General features: G+C 37.7%; 1 protein-coding gene across 5 annotated transcripts in view; it reads left to right on the top strand.

Moving 5' to 3' along the window:
- Positions 1 to 20,759, top strand: part of Adgrb3 (adhesion G protein-coupled receptor B3) — a 726,584-nt gene that overhangs the window by 653,962 nt on the left and 51,863 nt on the right. For all 5 annotated transcript variants that reach the window (NM_001106898.1, XM_087565138.1, XM_087565136.1 and 2 more), the window contains 4 exon segments: positions 10,075 to 10,225; positions 11,782 to 11,851; positions 14,120 to 14,186; positions 16,676 to 16,761. In NM_001106898.1, the coding sequence (NP_001100368.1) occupies positions 10,075 to 10,225; positions 11,782 to 11,851; positions 14,120 to 14,186; positions 16,676 to 16,761 (374 nt within the window).

The raw sequence follows: 20,759 nt of genomic DNA, 5'->3' as shown, positions 1-20,759 counted from the left end.
AACCAGGAAAGGGGATAACATTTGAACTGTAAATAAATAAAATATCCAATAAAAAAAAAGAATTGAATCTAGTCAAGGTATATAAGAGAACTGAGAATATGCACGATGCCTTTTATTAATATTATTGAGATTCTGTCAACCACTTAAGAGCTTGTGGTGATAATTAGAGTTGCTATCTGAAGTCCATGTTTTCATTCCCATTGTACAGATAAATGGAGGAGACTGTGAGACAATGGATACCTAGTGGAAGATCAGACACTTGGTAGCTTCTGTTGCCCAGAACCAGTTTGTGACTGAACTGCTGATTCTGAACCCTGGATAGCCACTAGGATCACCTGGGGAGCTCTTAGAAGTTCTGTTGCTCAGGTTGAATGCCATTCAGATGACAGCAGCCTAAAGACTGGGCAATGACACTCAGGCATTCATATATTTAAAGGTCCCCAGGGATAACAGTGTTCTGCCAAGGTTAGAAAATGTTAGTTTGATACTAAAACAGGAGGATATTTCTTCATTTCTCCCCAAAACAAACAAACAAACAGAAAACCAAACCAGAGTTCCATTCTGTATTCCAGCAGGACCCTTGAGAAAAACATCCTAAACATTATAAATGTCTTCTTGACGGACCAATATTCTTCTCCTTTTCATCTAAGAAACATGTTCAAAGCCTGGATATTCCAGCAACGGCACCATCACCTTGTTTGCTATTTGCACTACAGTTGAAAGCATTTGTTTGTTGTGGGTGTGCTGGGGCACACATGTGAGGGTTAGACAGCAATCTATGAAGTGAGGTCTCTTCTTCTACCTTGTGGGTTACAGGAATCGAACTCAGGTTCTTACTCTCATTAGGAAGAGACTTTACCCTGCACCATCTCATTGGCCAGAAAGCAACATTTTTTGGGGGGGTGGTAAATGTATATAATATATTTTGATCATGCATTTGCCCTCCACTGACTGTTCCCAGGTCCCACCTACCCAACTCGATGTCCTTTCTTTCTCTCACTTAAAAAAAAAAAACAAACAAACAAGATGAGTGCATGTGCATGCATACACAGAGAGAGAGAGAGAGAGAGAGAGAGAGACAGAGACAGAGACAGAGACACAGAGAGACAGAGAAGGGAGGGGGAGAGAGAGAGACAGAGACAGAGACAGAGACAGAGACACAGAGAGACAGAGAAGGGAGGGGGAGAGAGGGGGGGGGCAGAAGACCAATAAGACAAAAAGAACACAAACAAAGTCTACAAAAATACCACTGGTTTTACTTTGGATTGGCTTATTACCACTGGGCGTGGAATCTGCCTTATGTGCAGGTAATATACCCAGAGAGACGCCATCGGAGAAAACTAACTTTCCTTCACAAGCAGGTATTGATTGCAAATAGCTTCTTTGTCAGAGGTGGGATCTCAGGTTCACTTCCTCTCTCAGTACCTGGACCCTTTCTGGCTTGAACCCATGGAGGCCTGAGTGTGCTGCCATAGTCACAGTGAATTCATCCCTGTGTCTGTCTTAGTGTGTGTGAGAGAGACTGCTTCCTCTGAGAAGTAGGTATTTCAGCCTCCTCTTATGATAGATCCCTGCGCTCTGAAAGGAAGGATTTAATGAAGACATTCCAGTTAGCACTGAGTGCTCCAAATTCTCTTCGCTCTCTGCGTATTGTCCCGATGTGGATCTCTGTGTTAATTCCCATCCGCTGCAAGATGGCAGCTGAGTGAGGCACTGATTTACGAGTACACCAGAATATCACTAGGAGTCACTTTATTGCTAGAGTCCTTTAGCAGAGCTATAGTATTTGGTTCAGGAAGCAACTCCCCCCACCCCGTTTATTTTTGAGACCAAATTTCTTTTCTTCTCCAAACTTTCCCATAGACCCCTCCCTGCTCTCCTTAGAATCCTTGATCTCTTTGCTTAATTTTAATTGTTATTACATGCACAGCATATATGTATCTGATTGTAACTTGTGGGTGTGTTTTCAGGGCTGACCACTTGGCACTGGATAACCGGCTGGTGTGACATTCCCCTGGGGAGGCGAACCTGTCCCGCTCCCACCTTTGTTCCGTTGCCTATCTATCACTCCGTGTAGACTTTCCTTCTTCCTTGTGTACGGTTGAGGGCTCATGGCTTTTTGGCATCTAGTCTGGCGTGTCTGTTGCTATCATTCTTGTTCTGCTCATGAGAAAACGACTTTTATTTGCATCATTAATGTCCCTGGTTGCAAGTGATCACGCATAATGTTTACAAGCTCCAAGGGAGTTACCTGAGCAAGCGTATGAACCCACTGACAAATGATTTCCTCTACAGACACAGAATTCAGGGTACATCAATCCCTAGACGTGTCTTAGGGCTTATAAGACATTTTGAAGATTTTAAATCTCTAGTTAACTTTTGGTGTGGTCTTATTTAGAAAGTAACCTCCATTTCATCTTAAATAAAACTGATATTTTTTCCAAATCTAGAAACAATGGGATATAACGTGGCACCTGATGTGTTTGGTACACAAATGTCTGGACTCCCCAAAGACATATTTCAAAAAATGAGATTTTTTTTCTGTTTTGTGTGATAATCTTTCCAAGGTCTTCAAATTATTAGCATGTTTTTTTTCCTTGAGAAACTTATTTTTGACATTTATGGAACAAGTTTTTATCTCTGTTCACACCTATGTGGAATTTTTTTTAAGTAGCATTGCCTTTTTTAAATATGAAATCACAAGAACTAGCAAGGAAGGTATTCAAGATGCTTATAATTAACATTCATTCTTCACTTCATTCACCCATTTTTTTGTGTTATTATTAACTATATTTGCAATTTTGTACACTTAGAGCTTATCTTCTGGCAGAGATCTTGATTACACAGAAAATAATGTCCTCCAAATTTCACAAAAAAACTTGGTGGGAAAGATTATAAAGGTTCCTCCTTATACCTCTGGGCTATTGTTCACTTTTTGTTTTGCTTTTAGACAAATTCCACAAGGTAGCCTAGATGAACTCAAGAACCTACTGCCTTTGCCCTCAACAACTTCTGCTTAATGGTGAGCCCAGAATTTACAAGAAAGAAATAGAACTCATAAAATCTCTTCTGTTAATGTTCCCCATTACTGCAAAGAGGAAATACAAGGCACAGCCTAATCAAGGAGAGACTAGTCAAGGAGCGATATTGTCAAATACCTATAAATAATATTATGGTCATTATGTTCATGTTACAGCAATTATAGAATAAGAGAAACTGGATAACATGACACTATTATGCCTTTTCTATTTGGAGTCTTCATTCAATAATAGTTTACATCTAATTTTCCAAAATGGTAGGCCTTTTGTTCATACCCTCTTTAATGAATTGTGTCATTACGATTAGGTGCTCTATCCCAGTGACCTCAGTGGACAATGTTAGTGGCATCTACAGAAACAAAAAGACACCTAGAAATGGTACATGTGTCTGTTTTAGTTACGATGACTTGAAGATAGTCACTTCTACATGGATATAGTTGTAGTCACTCTATATAAAACCATTTTGGAGTAACTTCCAAAGCAATGATGTGGCTGTGTCCACATTAGCCTAGCCAAGATCTTTGGTGTAGAGGGCAATGCATGGTAGGAAAGGGATGATGTCACTCTTCACTTCTAAGCTTTAGTTATTTCATTTCACAGAGCCCCACTGCCCCCTGTGTAAGGCATTTCCATCTCATTGCTGCTAGAAAAGCCAGTGTTTAAAATGGAATAGGGGTCTGAGAGGTTTCCACTCATCCTTTAATAAGAAGTCAAATATCTTCAAACCTGTTTGTTTTACCAGTGAAATCTCAGTCCCTATGGTTGGCTAAGCTCCTGATGTGAAGTAACCATTAGCATTTATTGAATATATATATTCTTCTAAAACATGTAAATCCACTACCTGCAAACTCATTGTGAGGATTAGTAATGGTGTCTCCTCAAGTCTATAAGTGACTGCCTGTGCTACAAGATTATAATGCCCGTCTCCCACCTGTGTGAATCTCAAGATAGACATCATTTTGTTTTTGTAAAAACAACAACAACAACAAGAAAATAGTAGGTTTATCAATGACACCAGATTAATATCTAAATAACTTGATTCATGTGGTAAACTCCATGAAACCAGATACATTCCTAAACAGTTTGATCCATATGTTTAAATGTTATATAATAAATACAATATGTCCTGTAGGTGCAGTCTATAGACGCTGCCACTTTTTAGAGTTTCAAATATTGTATTGAAACACTTTATCTCTATATTCTGTTTTTTCTTTCATATTTAGCAAAATTAAACTTCTCTACAAGGAGAGTCTTCATGGAACTTTTACATTTTTGTGTCTCTATTTTAAAGGCTCATTTTTATTTTTAAAATATTTATAAGCTACATGTATAGCATTGCTTAATTTTTTTATAAACAAGTTTTTGAGTGTTTGGAATGGGGAGAGTATGATAGTCTGCATTTGTATTAGATTCTTGAAAACCTTGCCAAATAAAAAGCAATAAAAATTACATTTCCTGCTAAAAAACTGACCCCTGGAACTGTATAATATTTTTTCAAGATAAAACTAAAATTAAATAATTATAGTTTGAAAAACATTGGTAAAATAAACTTCTCTAATAAATTAATAAATAAAAAGCTATCTGGCCCTGTGCTTCTGGTACTCAAAAGATAAAAACTAGTTAAGTGAGGTCTGCTTTCAATAAATGAATAAATGAATAAAATATAAGAGAAAGCATAAGTAAGCAGTAGTAGAAATGAAATGGTTTAAGTTGTAAGAAAATATTGTAATAAAATCATACCTTAATACATTGAAATACAAACACAGTTATCAAAACTAACTCAAGAGCAGATGAATCACCTGTCTCCTTTAATTAGACAATTTATAGTATTTTAGAATTTTCAGGACACAGAAGCATTTGACGACCATATTTTTAAAACTTGTCGTTTTAAGTAGAATGTGAAAGTTGAATGTTTTTTTAAAACTTCATTTAGAAGCTTTGGAAATCAGAATTTCTGTAGAGGAAGAGTTCAAGGAGACTTCTAGACATCAAGAACAGATAAGACCAAGTCGTAAGGAACTCGACGTGTAGCTTAAACTTTCAGAAAAATTGACCACAATTGGAAACAAAGAGGAAATGTAATAAAGGGGCACTTTGGTTGGCTAAAGAGAGGTATTTCAACACAATTATTTCTAGGCTAAAATGTTATACTGCTGTACTAGCTGGAGAGCGTAACGTTGAGCAATGTATAATTACGCAGAATTACCACTTCTGTTGATAAAAATCAGAGTAGTAGCTATTCTTAGAAGAACGATAATGACTGGCTAACAGGTAATTTTATACATTCTGATGTGTTTGTAGTTATGGAGGTGAATTCATTTACAATCTGTCAGCTTGATGTCAATAAGTATACATTTGTAAAATGTACTAAGCTTTACCACATTTCGTGATATAATAATTAAAAATTCACCTTTTCCCTCCGAAAGAATAGTTGCTATGTATCGCGTTTTCTACAGGTGTGATGCTGGGGTGTTTGTTTACTGTTTGTTTTGAGACAGTGTGTGTGTGTGTGTGTGTGTGTGTGTGTGTGTGTGTGTGTGTGTGTGTGTAGTCCTTACTGCCCTGGGACTTGCTCTGCAGACCAGACTGGCCTCAAACTCAGAAATCAGTCTGCCTCTGCCTCCCAAGCACTGGGATTAAAAGTATCCACCACCATACCCTGCTTGTAGAATGTCGTTTCACTGTTATGGCCATTTTAAGGGGTAGACTTTTTTTTTTAAATCCTTAATTTTCAGCTAGGGAAAAGGCAGCCCAGAAATTTCAGTAAATGATACATGCAGTCTGTGAACTCAGGAGAGAAACTCTGCCTACTCGATTGCATTGTGTAAGGAAAATGGAAGGCCCTGTTTTGGTTAGGAAGATGCTTCAGACAGAGGTATTGGGAGTATGGAGATAGTAACACAGACTATCTGTACTTCATCAATAACAGAGGAAATGAGTCCACACCACGATGACAATAACCAGAAGAGTGGAGATAGTGAGGACCCACTGATGTTAAGGATCCACAGGGACCTGCCCTTGCTGTACCCTGCCCTGGTCTGTGACTGACAACTGGTACCCCCAGTTGTTTAGTATAATAGGTGTTTCTTCTGGAAGCCTCTATTGTATTGGGACCAGTCGTTACTGGTTTCTGAAGCTGTGCTGCTTGTGAAGCTTCTTGGTGGCTTGCTACTTAGATGGACCTTCATCTCCCTTAATGGTTTCTCTGATAGGATCACTGTCACATCTGATATCTGATATTAGCATTTGCTTAATATAGCTCTTCTGATCTCTTCAGTCTGCATCTTCCTGTGCCAATGGATTTGGGGAATTTTTGCACAAAACCATTGCACAAATCGATTTTAAAAATCAAGTATGAACGGAATTTTTGTTTGTTTTAGACATTTGCCTGTGAGTTTAAAGCTATTGTGATTTCTGATATTTTCAGAAACATTTTCCTATTTATCATAATTTCTGCTTGTTTGCTCTCTTCTTAATTGAATTTATTGATGTCTCTTATTTTTACTTTTCCTTTGCTACCTTATAAATATGTTGTTTCTACTTTATAATGATTACCTTTATTCAGTTAGATTATTGTAAACCTTCGAATATATCTGTCATATGTAACTTGGTCTCTCTGATATACCAGAAGGGGAAAACAGAGGCTTAGCATGTTTTTACTCTCCTCTGTTTCCTTATAGCCCTCCTGTCTCTGGTGTTTTGACCCTCACTGGTTTTGGTTTGATTTTCTATGTGGCTACATTTTTAAGATGATATGAAATATATTAAATGAAATTTTATTTAGATTCAATATGTTTTATTGCTTTTATTTGCCACATCTCTCATTTCTTCCATTCTGTACACTTGAAATTCTTATTGGTGTTTTTATATTGTCTAGAAATTCTTTCAGAGAGAACCTTAAAGTAATAAACTTCAAAGTCCCTTTCAATTCTAAAAATATACTTCTGCCTGTCACTTGGATAATAGTTTGGCTGGGGTGTAGAATTCTAACCTCAAAGTTCTCTTTCATTAGAATAAGGATATTTTCTCCCCACTGCCTTCTTGGATCCTGGCTGGTTCACAAAAATTTTAATATCACTCTGATTCTTATTTCTCTGGAAGTAATCATTCTTTTAATTTTGACCATTTTTAAATTTTATTTTTATTCAATATGTTAACAAATTTCACAAGACACAAGAAGACTGTGTGTCTCTCTGGGCAGGTTTCCTGCCTGATCTACCCTGTGGCCAAGATTGGATTGAGTTCTGAAGAATTCTTCCACAATATTTCTTCTTTAGATGCTGTCTTAATCAGGGTTTCTGTTCCTTCACAACCCTCACGACCAAGAAGCAGGTTGGGGGCAAAGGGTTTATTCAGCTTACACTTCCACATTGCTGTTCATCACCAAAGGAAGTCAGGAGTGGAACTCAAGCAGGTCAAGAAGCAGGACTGATGCAGAGGCCATGGAGGGATGTTACTTACTGGCTTGCTTCCCCTGGCTTGCTCAGCTTGCTCTCTTATAGAACCCAAGACCACCAGCCCAGGGATGGCACCACCCACAATGGGCTGATCACTAATTGAGAAAATGCCTTACAGCTGGATCTCATGGAGGCATTTCCTCAACTGAGGCTCCTTTCTCTGTGATAACTCCAGCTTGTGTCAAGTTGACACACAAAACCAGTCAGTACAGATGCTGTCTTTTATTTCATTTTCTTTATTCGTTTGTTGGAGAAGTCTTATGGAACAGATCTAGGTATCTTCTGTGACATTTACATAGTGTCATATTTTTCTCTTTTCTGTATTGACCTTGCTCTAAACACTGAGCTCAGAACTGTGGTATCTACCTCCACTCTGCTCTCATCTACTTTCAATGTTTCTCTAGGACTGCTTTTAGCTTCTGGTTTGTGAGAAGTAGTTCATTTTCATCAGTTGCCTTCAGGAAAACAAATTTTTTTAAGGTTCCTAAGAATTGGAGCTAAAGGCTACACCACAAAACTTAGCAGCACAAACAGTGTTCAGTTTACTAAATTACATTTGTTTTCTTTTGCAATATAATAGCACACAGCAGCTGTGATAGTTCAACAGCCTGTGGCGAAGCAGGTTAAACAAATTTTGATGATGAACTTGAGGTGCCGGTTAGTGAGTCTTCAATTTGAAATTGTATCTATGAGAACACGAGTATCATGGGAGTCGAGAGTAGACTGAACGGCGCAAAGAAGGGGCCTTATGGCCTGAAGTCATTGTGCTGGGTCAGGTGGTTGAAATGACTGAAAAGACATCAAAATATATCCCTGAGATAACTGGAGTTTGATCTTTATCAGTGGGGAAAGCCCTGCTACTGAAGAGACTCAGAATACTTGACCCTTAGGAGTTGCTGCTGTAAAGTGTGGAGTGTAAGGGAAAAGCAATTAACGAGTCCTAAGCCTCACACGTCAGAGTAATGATGCCTGGGAAACAGATAACACTCATGGGGAAAAAAAAACATGGCAGTCACTTGAAAATTACTATTCATGAAAGTTGTTGTGTAGAAGTTATACTATTAAGACTTGGCAAATAACAAAACAAAACAATAACACCAGTGTTCATTTTACACTATGCTTAAAATCTCAGGAACAGACAACTTTCCTGAGGGGTGCTTTCCTGTCCAGTGATTACTGGCCCATTTGTATTGACTCTTAAGAGGAGCCAATAGTTTGTCTTTGTTCTTTATCAGAAAATTTATCAGCTACAGATTATCTTATCTCTATCTTATATGATCGGAACTACTTGGAACCCGTTATCAACTAGGCAACTCAAGACATCAGACCTCCTCCCTGGACTAGAAATATGAGTCAGATTGTCATCTTCTGTTTTGTGCTAGAATCCTGCATTTCCAGACTCTGGTTTTACCCTTCAGTGATTATGAGGGAGGAGACCAACTCCAATGCCTTCAAGCCTGCTAATCTCTAATTAGCAACCTAACGTCTTTGTTTGTCTATTTTCAATTTCTGGGAACAAGGCTGCCTGACGAAGAAAGAAATTGATTCTGCTGCTGGTTCTGGTTTATGAGGAGTTGTATTGCAACAAGATGTACACGAAGAAGTCATACCAACAGGGAAATAAGGAGCAGCCTCTATAAGATGAAGCTGCTGGTCATTTGCAGACCAGGCACAGCTAATGTTCCACACATTTAGGGTGATTAGATTGCGTGAAGGAAAAAAAAATATCTATGAAATCATAGCCGTGTACTGCTGGCAACTCAAAATGAACTCTTCCAAATTACCTGATTAAGACACGCATAGCCAATGTGGTAGCATTGGACACAACTATTAAATGCTTTACAATGCACATTGCTTTTGTTCTAGGCTGCGAGCCAAACCTTATGTTGTATTTTGCTGTTATAACCTGGGTATCATACACATACTGAAAGCAAAGTTGTTTTGTTTTGCTTTTTTCGGTTTTTTTTTTTATATAAAACTGTCAAGCTTGTCAGTATAATCTTAGCATCAACACAGACATATCAAAAAGTAGAAACTCTTGGTTAAGGAAGAGAGATAAAGAATGTAGCCAAAACAATTATCCATGATGTCTGCAACTTAAACTAGAGAAAGGATCATTTCCATAATTTTATTAAAAAACAACAACTAAGGCAGTGATTTTAATTTTCCTTGAGTTTAAATTTATAGTGGGCATTCTCCTCATTAAAGACACTGAAAACTCATATGGAACCGGGGCATGTATTTCTGTGTTGCGCAGATTGTATGAAGTATAAAGGAGATAAGTTTCTGGGTCCTGTAGACAGTTTCTGTTTCATGTCCCTGTAATTTCTATGTGAAATAAAAGACAATCAGGACTTACCCACTTCAAGTAGAAAGTATTGCCATATCCTTATAATCATAGAACTCCGGGGCTGAGGCAGGAGGATGGCAAGTTCAAGGCTCTATGGACCACATAGTAAGATCCCCTTCTCATCTGAGAACAAAGGAGGGGTGAGGACCGGAGACAAAGAAGAGAGCAGACCAGTCCTCTGACTCTTAGGTCCAGGTTGAGTATGCACTTCCTCCTTCTGTCTCCACAGAGCATCTGCACGACCACCACCGCCTTCTTGCATTTTTTCTTCCTGGCTTCATTCTGTTGGGTCTTGACAGAGGCGTGGCAGTCGTACATGGCTGTGACAGGAAAAATCAGGACCCGGCTTATAAGAAAACGCTTCTTGTGCCTTGGATGGGGTAAGCATATTAATAGGTTTTGAGCAACAATGTCATTGAATAGTAAAACCTGACTGGTCCCAGATTATTTGTGTCTGAGTTGAGATAGGAAGTGGAAATATATGAGACGTCATTTTCTGAACATCCATGGGGTCGTTTGGAACTTTATAAGGGAATAATTAGAAAGTGTTTTAGTTAGCAAGCTAGCAGATAAAATACCTTGAGACCTGAGTTAGCTAAAGTTAGAAAGACAATATGTTTCCTGCTGGTATTTTCTGAAAATGCAAATGCTTTGAATTGTTCAGGCTCCCAGATCGTGATATGTGCTGGACATGTAGCAAAGCCCTAGGAAACCTCTAAGTGTTCTATTCCAAGAAATCTCCAAACTGTTAACGAATAAGGCTACTCACATCACAGGGAAGAAGGGAGCCATTAGTGAGGCAATTAAACTTCACATATAGTTAAGGGGGTCCTCAAAAGTAGAAACATACAATTACCACCAAACTGAGGATTAATTAATTCACTGCCCATCGGTATTGGGGAAAGTTTCCAATTGCTTCATGGTATCAATGCCTCAAAGGTCAGTGATTTCCTGGGGCCAGTGAAAATGGAAGAATAGTTATTTCTTTTAGATCCATTCAACCAAAACCTTCAATCAACAAATAGCATATAGGATGAGGAGGGAGAGGAGACAAAGAGTATCACAAGTATAATTTATATTATACATGTATAGTTCTCCGTATTAATTTAAAAACATGGCTCCTCCTCATGAAGATTATAAGAGGAAAGAGAGGCAATTGAACATGCAAACATGACCCTCTTAGAGATGATGAATAGTCAAATATGTTTATGTACGTGGTGAAATAAGTCTTAAGGTCAGAATCTGTGTAGATTTTCAGGTAATTGAGTTCTCTATCCCTACATTTTTGTTGTTATGAGTAAATTGAAAAGAAAATGTTAAGTGATAAAATCAAGTTTTGGTGTCTTGTTATAAGTTAAACTTGGTGTTGATCAAGATGTGACCACCTGAATGTTCCACTCCTACCACACTCCATCCCACCAGAGTATCCAGTTTCCTGCCTTTCTGGTTTTATAATTATAAATTTCCTTTATAACAGTGCAAACCCATACGGGGGAAAAAGCTTAAAAGATGTACTAAATCTATGTTATTACTCCTCTTTAAAACCAAGTTAAATGGAGTGGTAACCTAGCAACAACAGGGCAGTTCACTAACTTAAAAAAAGAAATAAATCCACCTGTCCTGCAGTGATTTGATGTATTAGGGTAGGCTGGTACCCAGGGGATACCTCCCTCTTCTCAGAGGAGAAGGGGACTGGGGTGGGAAGGGGCTGTGTGAGGTGGGACTAGGAAGGCTTGCAAATGATTCAACGAATAAATAAATTTCACCTGTCTCTCATCATTTCTCACTTGATAAAAAGTTATATATGTCTTGTGAGGTGACCCCTCCAACAGTAGTTGCTGTGATCTGAGCACCTGGAGTTTGTCCAGGCTTGTCCTGGGCAAGTGTCCACGGTGGCTGTTTCTGCACATGAAGTGTCATCTTGCTTTTCTTGCAGGGCTACCAGCTTTAGTAGTGGCCACGTCCGTAGGCTTCACCCGGACGAAAGGATATGGCACGGACCACTAGTAAGTCCATCTACAATGTTACCCCTGTTGATAATTAAGGAAGCTACCAAACAGGTTTTACTTTGCTTAGCTGTTGATGCTATTCCCTGTGTCACTGAGTCATTAACAATTGACAGAAGCTTAAGGAATGATGCAAGGTGGCTTATATGCACAAAAGTTAAGAAAGTAACACAGCTCTCTTCAGAATCCTCGTGTCTGTTTCCAGTTCTTCCTAAGACCAGCATATTTTCCTTTAAAGATATACCGATATGCACAGTATATACCAAATTGTAAATACTCTTTGTTGGGATCAGTAGTATTTCCTGTTACCTTTTAGGGTTTTCAAATATCACCGATGCCTGTTATTGTTATCTGTTATTTCAGCTTCTGTTTCATGGTGATATCATACTGCAATTCCAATTGCCGTCCAATGGGTCAGGAGCCAGAGTCCATATTAGAAATTGCCTAGGCTATGTAAGAAATTAGAGAGGGGTATGATAGACCACCTTATGCCTAGGATGCTCGCAAAGTCTACGAGGCAATTTAATATTTCTAATTTAAAGCATTATACTTTCATCGTTTAATGAACCCATTTTCATAATGAAGATATGAGTTCAGAGTGCATGAATACTATTATCAAACTTAAAAACAGGGCATTCTGTAATTGTTTCCAGGTATAAGTTAGGAATTATTGATAATGAGGCCAATATGCTGCACTCAGCTAATAAAGAGTATCTAAAGGGACATCCCTTCACCTACCCATCCCATGGCACCCTCTTAGAGCAGGGAAAAGTTCCTGTCTTTGGAGTTTTTGATTTTATATGCAGTCAATACCACTGAAAAGAATGCCAAGCATTTTTTCCATCTTTATTAAATTGGGTATTTCTTATTTACATTTCAAATGTTATTCCCAGTTTCCATGCCAACATCCCCCTAACCCTTCCCCCTCCCATTCTATATGGGTGTTCCCCTCCCAACCCTCCCCCCATTACTACCCTCCCCCCAAGAATCCCGTTCACTGGGGGGTCCAGCCTTATGCCAAGCATTTATTTCAGGACTGCTATTAACTATAGCATGGTTACTGTAAGTTATTACCTTTTCTAATAAGGTGACTAAGTTGGTGTATATCAAGTATTTGCAAAACACCTTGTTGGTATTACAGATATTTTGGTTCCCACCTTTAAGTTTTTAAAGGTCAAAAGCATACCGAGTCTGGCATTGATCTTTGAATAAATACAGACATATTTGTAACTATGTATACTAGTGTTTCTGTATATATAAGTACTAGATTAAAACTTTAAGGTATAACTTAGAGAGGCACGTTTATGCTCTAAAACATTTGGTTTTCTATGAGTTTTGACAAATGCCTACATTATGCAACCACCCTGTCAATAATTGTAGAGCAGATTAGTGTTAGGAGGCGCATAGAAGAGTCCCTGTTCATATTGCAACTTTTGAAGGCAGCTCACTGTCTGCATGGACTGAGACAGTAAAATACCAGGAAATAGTTGCATGAGGTAATGTCATGGCTGTCCAGGAGCACTAAGATCCAGTCCCTCACACTTTTGTCATCACCTTCCGAAACCATTGACATCGAGGCTCCAGTCTGCAGACACCTGAAGCTGCGCCCTCTGGCTTCTTTATTTCCTTTTGATTCAGAGGACGAACATTTTCACCCAAAAGAGTTCCCTAGCTCCATCGGTAGAATCCTGCATCTCTTGGCGAAGTTAGTCTATGGAACAAATGCAGCTGCACTCATTTTAATTCACAATCTTCTTCCAGTGACTGTTCTTGGTAGTCAGGGAAACAGTGGAATTAAAGGGGTGGGGTGACATAAACAGGAGCTATCCATTTCCTGCCTTGGTCTTTTTTAAACCAGTTTTTCCTAGTATCTCAATGGCTCTCAAGGAAAGCAGATAACTTCCACTTCCAAGACTCCCTAAACTCACTCTAAGAGTCTGTCAGGAGATAAAGCAGAGTGTGCTAGGTGATAACCTCTTTCCAATGAGAACAAGCATAGATATTGCAAAATAGAAATAATTTGTCTAAAATATTTTAACCCTCTAAAGGTAAAGACAAGTGGTTAAGTTTCTTTCCAGTGAGAGATATGTACTGTTTCTTACTCATGAAATGCTCTAACTCTAGGTGTTTCTACAGCTTCTAGGGTTTAAGCCTTTGAAATGTGCCAACAGTGCAAGGTTAAATCCTAGCCAATGTTGTTGGTATCACGATTCAGTGGCCTGATGCTTATCACTGATTTTTGTTAGTTTTATCTAATACTATTTTTAGCTGCTGGCTGTCTCTTGAAGGAGGACTGCTCTATGCCTTCGTTGGACCTGCAGCTGCTGTTGTCCTGGTAAACGCTGAATTCACTTACTTAATCGCCTAGCAAAATAGAGATCACAGAAGTTCACTTAGAGTGACAATTTTGACAAAGTGTTTGGTGGGCAGAAATTTTAAATTTCAATTACTTATTACTTTATTACTTTAATTTTAATGTCAGTTGCTTCAATCCTATATTGCTCTAAAACATTCATATTTAAGTAGTAAAGATTATTAAACTCGGGAGAGTGAAATTCCTCTTACAGTGATCTTAGATATGTGATGGCACTCAAGTTAACTTCAATATACTCCTCCTCTATAAGATTTAAGATTCTAATTCTTTATTATCATCACACCTCTATATTAATTTTGAATATTGTATTTATATATGAATAGGGAGATTTAAGACTGACACTTCCAAAAGCCTTTACCTATCTACCATTTATCCATCAGTATACATACATACATATATACATACACACACATACATACATATATGAAACTGTCTCAACCTCAATGATACAATCATTTTAGAATAGTTATTTCACTGTTTCATAATCAGAACTGTGTATGCTAATACGTTCAATACCATCCCTTCCTCTGCCTAGCAAATCTCTAGACTTTTTGATGTTCCCTGTGGGTCAATATTATCCTAAGTTAATACATGTCTTCTCATACATATCACTCTGACTCATCGATAGGAAGAAATAAAGGAGGGAAGAAGTTTATAAATTAAATACAAAGATTTATATCACTGTTCAATCAGACTACCCATTAGATAATTAGCCTTCAGTTTTTTGAAGGATTCATTCAACAACTTGGAAGCTAGAAATGTCTCTCTTAATAACTCTAAGTCTTTCTTCCTTTAAAGATGTTCTTTCTTTTAAGCTGTAGCAGGGAACAGAAATTGACTGTGAATCGAAAAAAAGGAAAAGAGAGAAAGAAAGAAAGAAAGAAAGAGAGAGAGAAAGAAAGAAAGAAAGAAAGGAATTCTGATGATGATAGACAAATAGATGATAGTTGCATAGATGTGTAGATAGATACATAGAAGGAAGAAAGCAACAGAGAATGAAACAGAGAGATGATAGATACGTGATAGATAAATAGATGATAGATAGATAGATAGATAGATAGATAGATAGATAGATAGATAGATAGATAGATAGATAGATAATTGGATGGATGGATAGATGGATGGATGAAACAAAGGAAGAGAAATGATAGGTGGTTGATAGACAGACAGATAGATGAAATATAGAAAGACCACTGATGACATAAGTATTACATAAGAGCATAGGGAAACTGAAATGATTAGGAACCCTATTAGGTCTGTTGCACTGGACTTTTATTATATCAATTAAGTTATTTTCATAAGCTGCTAGGTTAATATACATATAACCCTGTAAAGTATGTCCATAATTAAAACACCAATACAATGGCTCTCTCTCTCTCGGTCATAAATTCTCCTATTCAAGTTGTGAATTAATAGAGTCCATAGGACTTGGTTCAAATGTCATGAAGTACAATGTCATGCTCCTGACTGAGTGGTATCTTGCAGAGACACTAAGAGTGACATATCTTAAATCACTGCATAACAGACTCACTTTGGATCTGTCTCATATCAGCAAGTGGACAGATTTCAGCCTTCTCTTAGCAAGAGAGGGTCAGTGGCACGAGACTCTAGCTCACTAATAGCGGGTACAGGGCTAAAGAAGGTGAAAAGGCTCTAGGGTTTTCTTGATTTTCCACTTGGGATGGGTATTCGTCATCATCACCTTCTACCAATAAGTATTTCTTTGAGGCGCCTTAACAATTTCACTTGAAAAAGAACATCTCCTTACTGATTTCGCTTCAGCTGATATTATGCAAAAAGCCATGTAACCAAGAGTAAGGAAATCTTAGAATTGCTAAGAAGTGCTCAGGAGAGCATATTTAAGAACAGGTGTCAGTATCCAGGAATCTGGAGATGGAATAGGCTTTCCCTTCTTAGGAAAGGGAGCATCAGAAAGCAACCTCCTCCCCGCATTCCGACCTTCACTGCGCCCCTATGCACTCCTGATGCAGAGCGCAGCCACACAGCAGCTAGAGTGACTTAGACTCTGTCTTCCCTATTGGGGACAGAGACAAATCCTGGTACCTTCCCCTGCCTAGGCTCAGCCCAGCCCCTTGCTGGGAGACTTAAAGTACTTTGGCTTTTAAGCATAGATAAAACCCATTTAACCCATTGTTTTAGTCAAAGTTTCTTTAGAAAGAATAACGCCAGATTGGTGGAGTCTGGTACCATTTAAATGCTAGGCAATTGAAGGTTAATTTCACCGTGTTACACCACAAACCGTGGAAATTGAGTGTGTTTAATGGACTTTAAATGTTAGAGGCACGCACATTGCACCTTTTAGAAGTTGTTCACATCACTCTTGAGAATCGCGTACCTCTGTGGTGGTTTACAGCTTGCTTTTTGGAGAAAAGGGGGACCTGATCCCCTTTGGTATCATTTGAAAGGTTAACTTTGTTTCTATTTGACAGGTCAACATGGTGATTGGCATTTTGGTATTTAATAAACTTGTTTCCAGAGATGGGATCCTAGATAAAAAGCTCAAACACAGAGCCGGGTAAGCTGCCATGGGTGGATTTTGAAGGTTCTTTACGAGTGAATCCCACAGTCCAATCTGGCTTGTCACTCACTTGGAACTGTTCCCTGAATTTTGCTCTTGATGTACTAGTGTGTCCGGTAGATCCTGTCATCTAAAGCTCCCCTGATAGAATAGATTACGTAATAGAAGTAATAAATCTAACGCATAAAATATGTTTGCCAAGGGTGATTTATTGAAAATAACAGTATTTGTTATATAAGGATATAGAGGTGTGCATATTGCTTGCCTGTTAAGATTGAACAGTAAGTCTAGACTCAAAATAGTCATCCTAAGGTAAGAGATGTCAAACCTGAAAACTTTTGCTCACAAAGAGAGAAGTAAGATTAAACAAAATGTCAGTTTGGGACAAGTCTGAATCAGGACAAGTAAAATCAAATAGAGTAAAATAGTGATTTTTTTTGAGGGGGTTCTCTTTCATTAATTGTATAGTGCAGGGAAACTTCACTTAATCACTTTAAAATAAACATATATCAAATAATATTCTTAATCATATATTCACATTCCATTCACATTTAAAATATAATTTAATGTAAATATATAATTTTTAGTTTTGCACTTTAGCTATTTACACACTCTATAAAAACAGCCACCTTGCTTTACTGTTATCACTTTATCAACAAGCACTTCATAATACAGATTTGTAGAAATATTTAGGTTACAGCAATTCCCCCTCCTAAGTGTTTGTGGAAATTCGAGTGAGATATTAGTTCCCTTGATTTCCTCTTAGGTCTTTTCTTACTAAAAATTACAACTTTCTCCTATCTTGGAAAAAAATGAACCTTTATTCCAAATCTATTCCCGTAATTGTCCTCTTTTCAAAACATTTTATGATATATTTTTTTAAAGGTCAGGGTATGTGATCCCTTACTGGTGAAAAATTAAAGATCTCCCTGTTTTTATCATTTATGGGATGATTATAAAGTGAGATAACTCAGGTAGTTCTTTTCCCTAGTAAAAGACTAAATATAATGGCTTTTCATTTAAAAACATCAATAGTGTTCACATAAAACCTTAGCAATACAATGGTAAGTCAGAACATCAGTACTCGGTTTTTCCCTACACAGCCTCACTTGTTAAACTGCATGCTGTTTGCATTACAGATCAGTTTCTAAACCATCCTGAACTTACTGTCAACTCTGAGTTTTTATGCCCTTTGGTGTGAGCTTTCCAGGGACTTTGCCACGTGTGACTGGAATAGAGTAACCATTTTGTCTGTTGATCAGACTAAGTGCTGGGTAGAGAAAGCAGGCTCTGCCACTATACCAGCGGGAACATTTTCTAAAGGAGGTATTCGAACTCAAAACTCAACAGTGCCCCAGCTGCATGCACACGTGGATCTCCAAGCATACTACCTCCTCTTTCTGAAACCCAGGCTCCTCATCCGTTAAATAGGAAAATTGCTTTTGCCTCAATAAATATATGAAGTAATGGGCATAGTGGGTTCACAAGAGCATTAGCAAATGGCTCGCCCTGCTCAACAAACAGTGGATCTTATGATGAATGGAGGAACACGGGCAGTAAAGGTCTCTATGACGCCATCGTCCAAGACAGTGAGGTCAGAAAAGAAGATGAGATCATTAAAATGCTGAGGTGTCCTCAACCTCGTGGCCCTTGGTTCTCTTCACACTTCATTGTTTTGTGTATCAGGTCAAGTTTGAAATCACGTTGCTCTTTGTAAGTGATAAACAGAGACTTCGTGATGACATTGCCAGAGTATGAGTTTAAATTACTGAATCTACATCTTGGCAGCGACAATTATAATTGAGAACCTCTAACTCTAGAAGCATTCTCAGAAGTCCCAATGGATTTCACTGACAAACCCTAGTTGGTGTCTTTCCGTTCCAAGGGGGGGGGGCTTCTGCAAAGAAGCTCAAGTCTTTCTAATTGTAGAATTCTGATCACTGTCCCAAGCAGACGAGAGCTACGGGGGTAACAACCAAGTCTAAATGACACTTGTCAAATAGAAACTCTAAGATAAACTAAGTATATAGGGAGAGTTGAATACGTTCTCTAACCTGACGTGTGAGTAAAGGAAACTTTAAAAACTACTGTGGATGTGTGAAGTTAATTTTAGTCCTCAGAGAAGCAGTAAAGAGAGTAATGAAGATGTCAGTGAGAAGCTTAATCAATGCACTGAGAAAGCACAGGGCGTAGTTGATGCTGACTGGTTTAATAATTGATTCCACTAATTGTAAAGTTGACTATTTCAGGTTGGTTGAATATATACATATAAATCTATCTATCTATATATATAATATTCTCTGAAACTAGATGACATTATTTATAGTAGATTTTGGGGCCAAGATATGTATTCTTCTATTTTTTTCTATTTCTAAATTTATTGATTATTTTTTATACTTTATAATCCCTTATTAGAGGTATCCAAGCATATCTTTTGTGCTCAATAAATATTTATAAAGGAATGGATGAATAAATAAATGTTTAATAGATAATAAAAAACTTGCAAGCTGTATAACATTTAAATTATATTAAAAGTTTTCTAATACATAAAGTATGTTTACCAAGTATAATTTATTGAAAATAATGCTATATGTCATATAAAATGCTAAGTGGAAATAACTAAAAATCAAAATAAATTATAATGTACATCTTAAGATCCAAAACATCTTAAAAGAAAATTTTAGAAATCTTAAGACAAAATTTATATTTTCTTTTCTTTTTTTACAGTAGGGTTTTCTTGTGTTTTGTATTGAATTCCTCTGTCATAGTTACTTGAAATCAAGGGACTTAGCACAGCCATTTAGATATTGAATGAACTTTCTTAAAGTAGAAGAGAGAATATTTTCTTTTCAGGGAATCTGTGCAAAATTAACAATAAAGGAGCCACATAACTTTTCTTAACAATGACAGAAAGAATTAAGAAGGGAGCCGGAACAGTTGACTTCAAATCTTGTGTTAATAACAGGACAGATAGACAGCCTGATGTAGAAGTATTTAGTAGAGGGTATGGGCCCTTCAATTTCATGTTTCATCGTCAATTAGAATAATTTGATGGATCTATAATTTCCTTGATGACAAAGAATCCTTTTATTTTACATTGTAGGAACTCAATGGGAGTTTAGAGTATATGTTTTACACATTTCATTCATTTATGTACAGGTCACATAAACTCAGGGAAAAAGATAGATTTTTCTGGGTATTTCACTCCATGCCATTCCCGTCCATGGTATGCCATAGTTGCCCAACTGGCTTACTGTAAAGTATGTGTAGGCCTTGTGGATCCCTATACATCTCAAATAAAGACATACCACTATTTGGAACCTCGGATTAAATTTATCAGAATATCTCATTCTTCAGTCATGTTTTTGGGCTTAAGATACTTGTTATCCTGAGAACTTACCACAATCATGTTTTTGGGTACTTGTTATCCTATGTACTTGCCATAAATTTTTTTTAGTAATCTTTGGTTATTCAGTTTTGTCTCTGAGCCCAGAGAGAAGGTATCCTTGCACTGAGAAACAGCAACATCCCTTCTGTGGTAAACAAAATAATGAATGATGACTACATGCCTTTTTAATAAGAATGTGTTTAAGATTAGCAAGAAAGAGACTCGGTGTATGCTGACAGCAGCCCCACTCATTCCTGCTTATTGTTGGACGAACTGTGAGGCTTTAGAAAGGCCAGGTTTCTGGGTCCTCTTAATCAGAGTCTTCGGAGATGAGCAAAGATAAGTCTGTGTAGCCGTGAGAAAACTGGACCAGGCACTACTCTAAGAACAAGGCCTGGCAAGCTCATAGAACCATTCGCAGTGTGAACTACACATGCTATTACACGTCTATGTACATGTGTGGCTGTGACCCAAATCCTGTGAAAGGAGCAATTTACAACCTAACTGCAAAACCTTGATTTTCTCTTCTCGAGATCTGCTGATCAATCTATAATATATTTCAGGATTATTATCCCATCTGAGAACTATTCTAATGAATGTGCCCATT

Source organism: Rattus norvegicus, chromosome 9 (assembly GCF_021556685.1).
Source record: "Rattus norvegicus strain SHRSP/BbbUtx chromosome 9, alternate assembly SHRSP_T2T, whole genome shotgun sequence".
NCBI lineage: Eukaryota > Metazoa > Chordata > Mammalia > Rodentia > Muridae > Rattus > Rattus norvegicus.
Note: the sequence above shows the minus strand (reverse complement) of the source record. Positions and strands in the feature narration are given on the sequence as shown.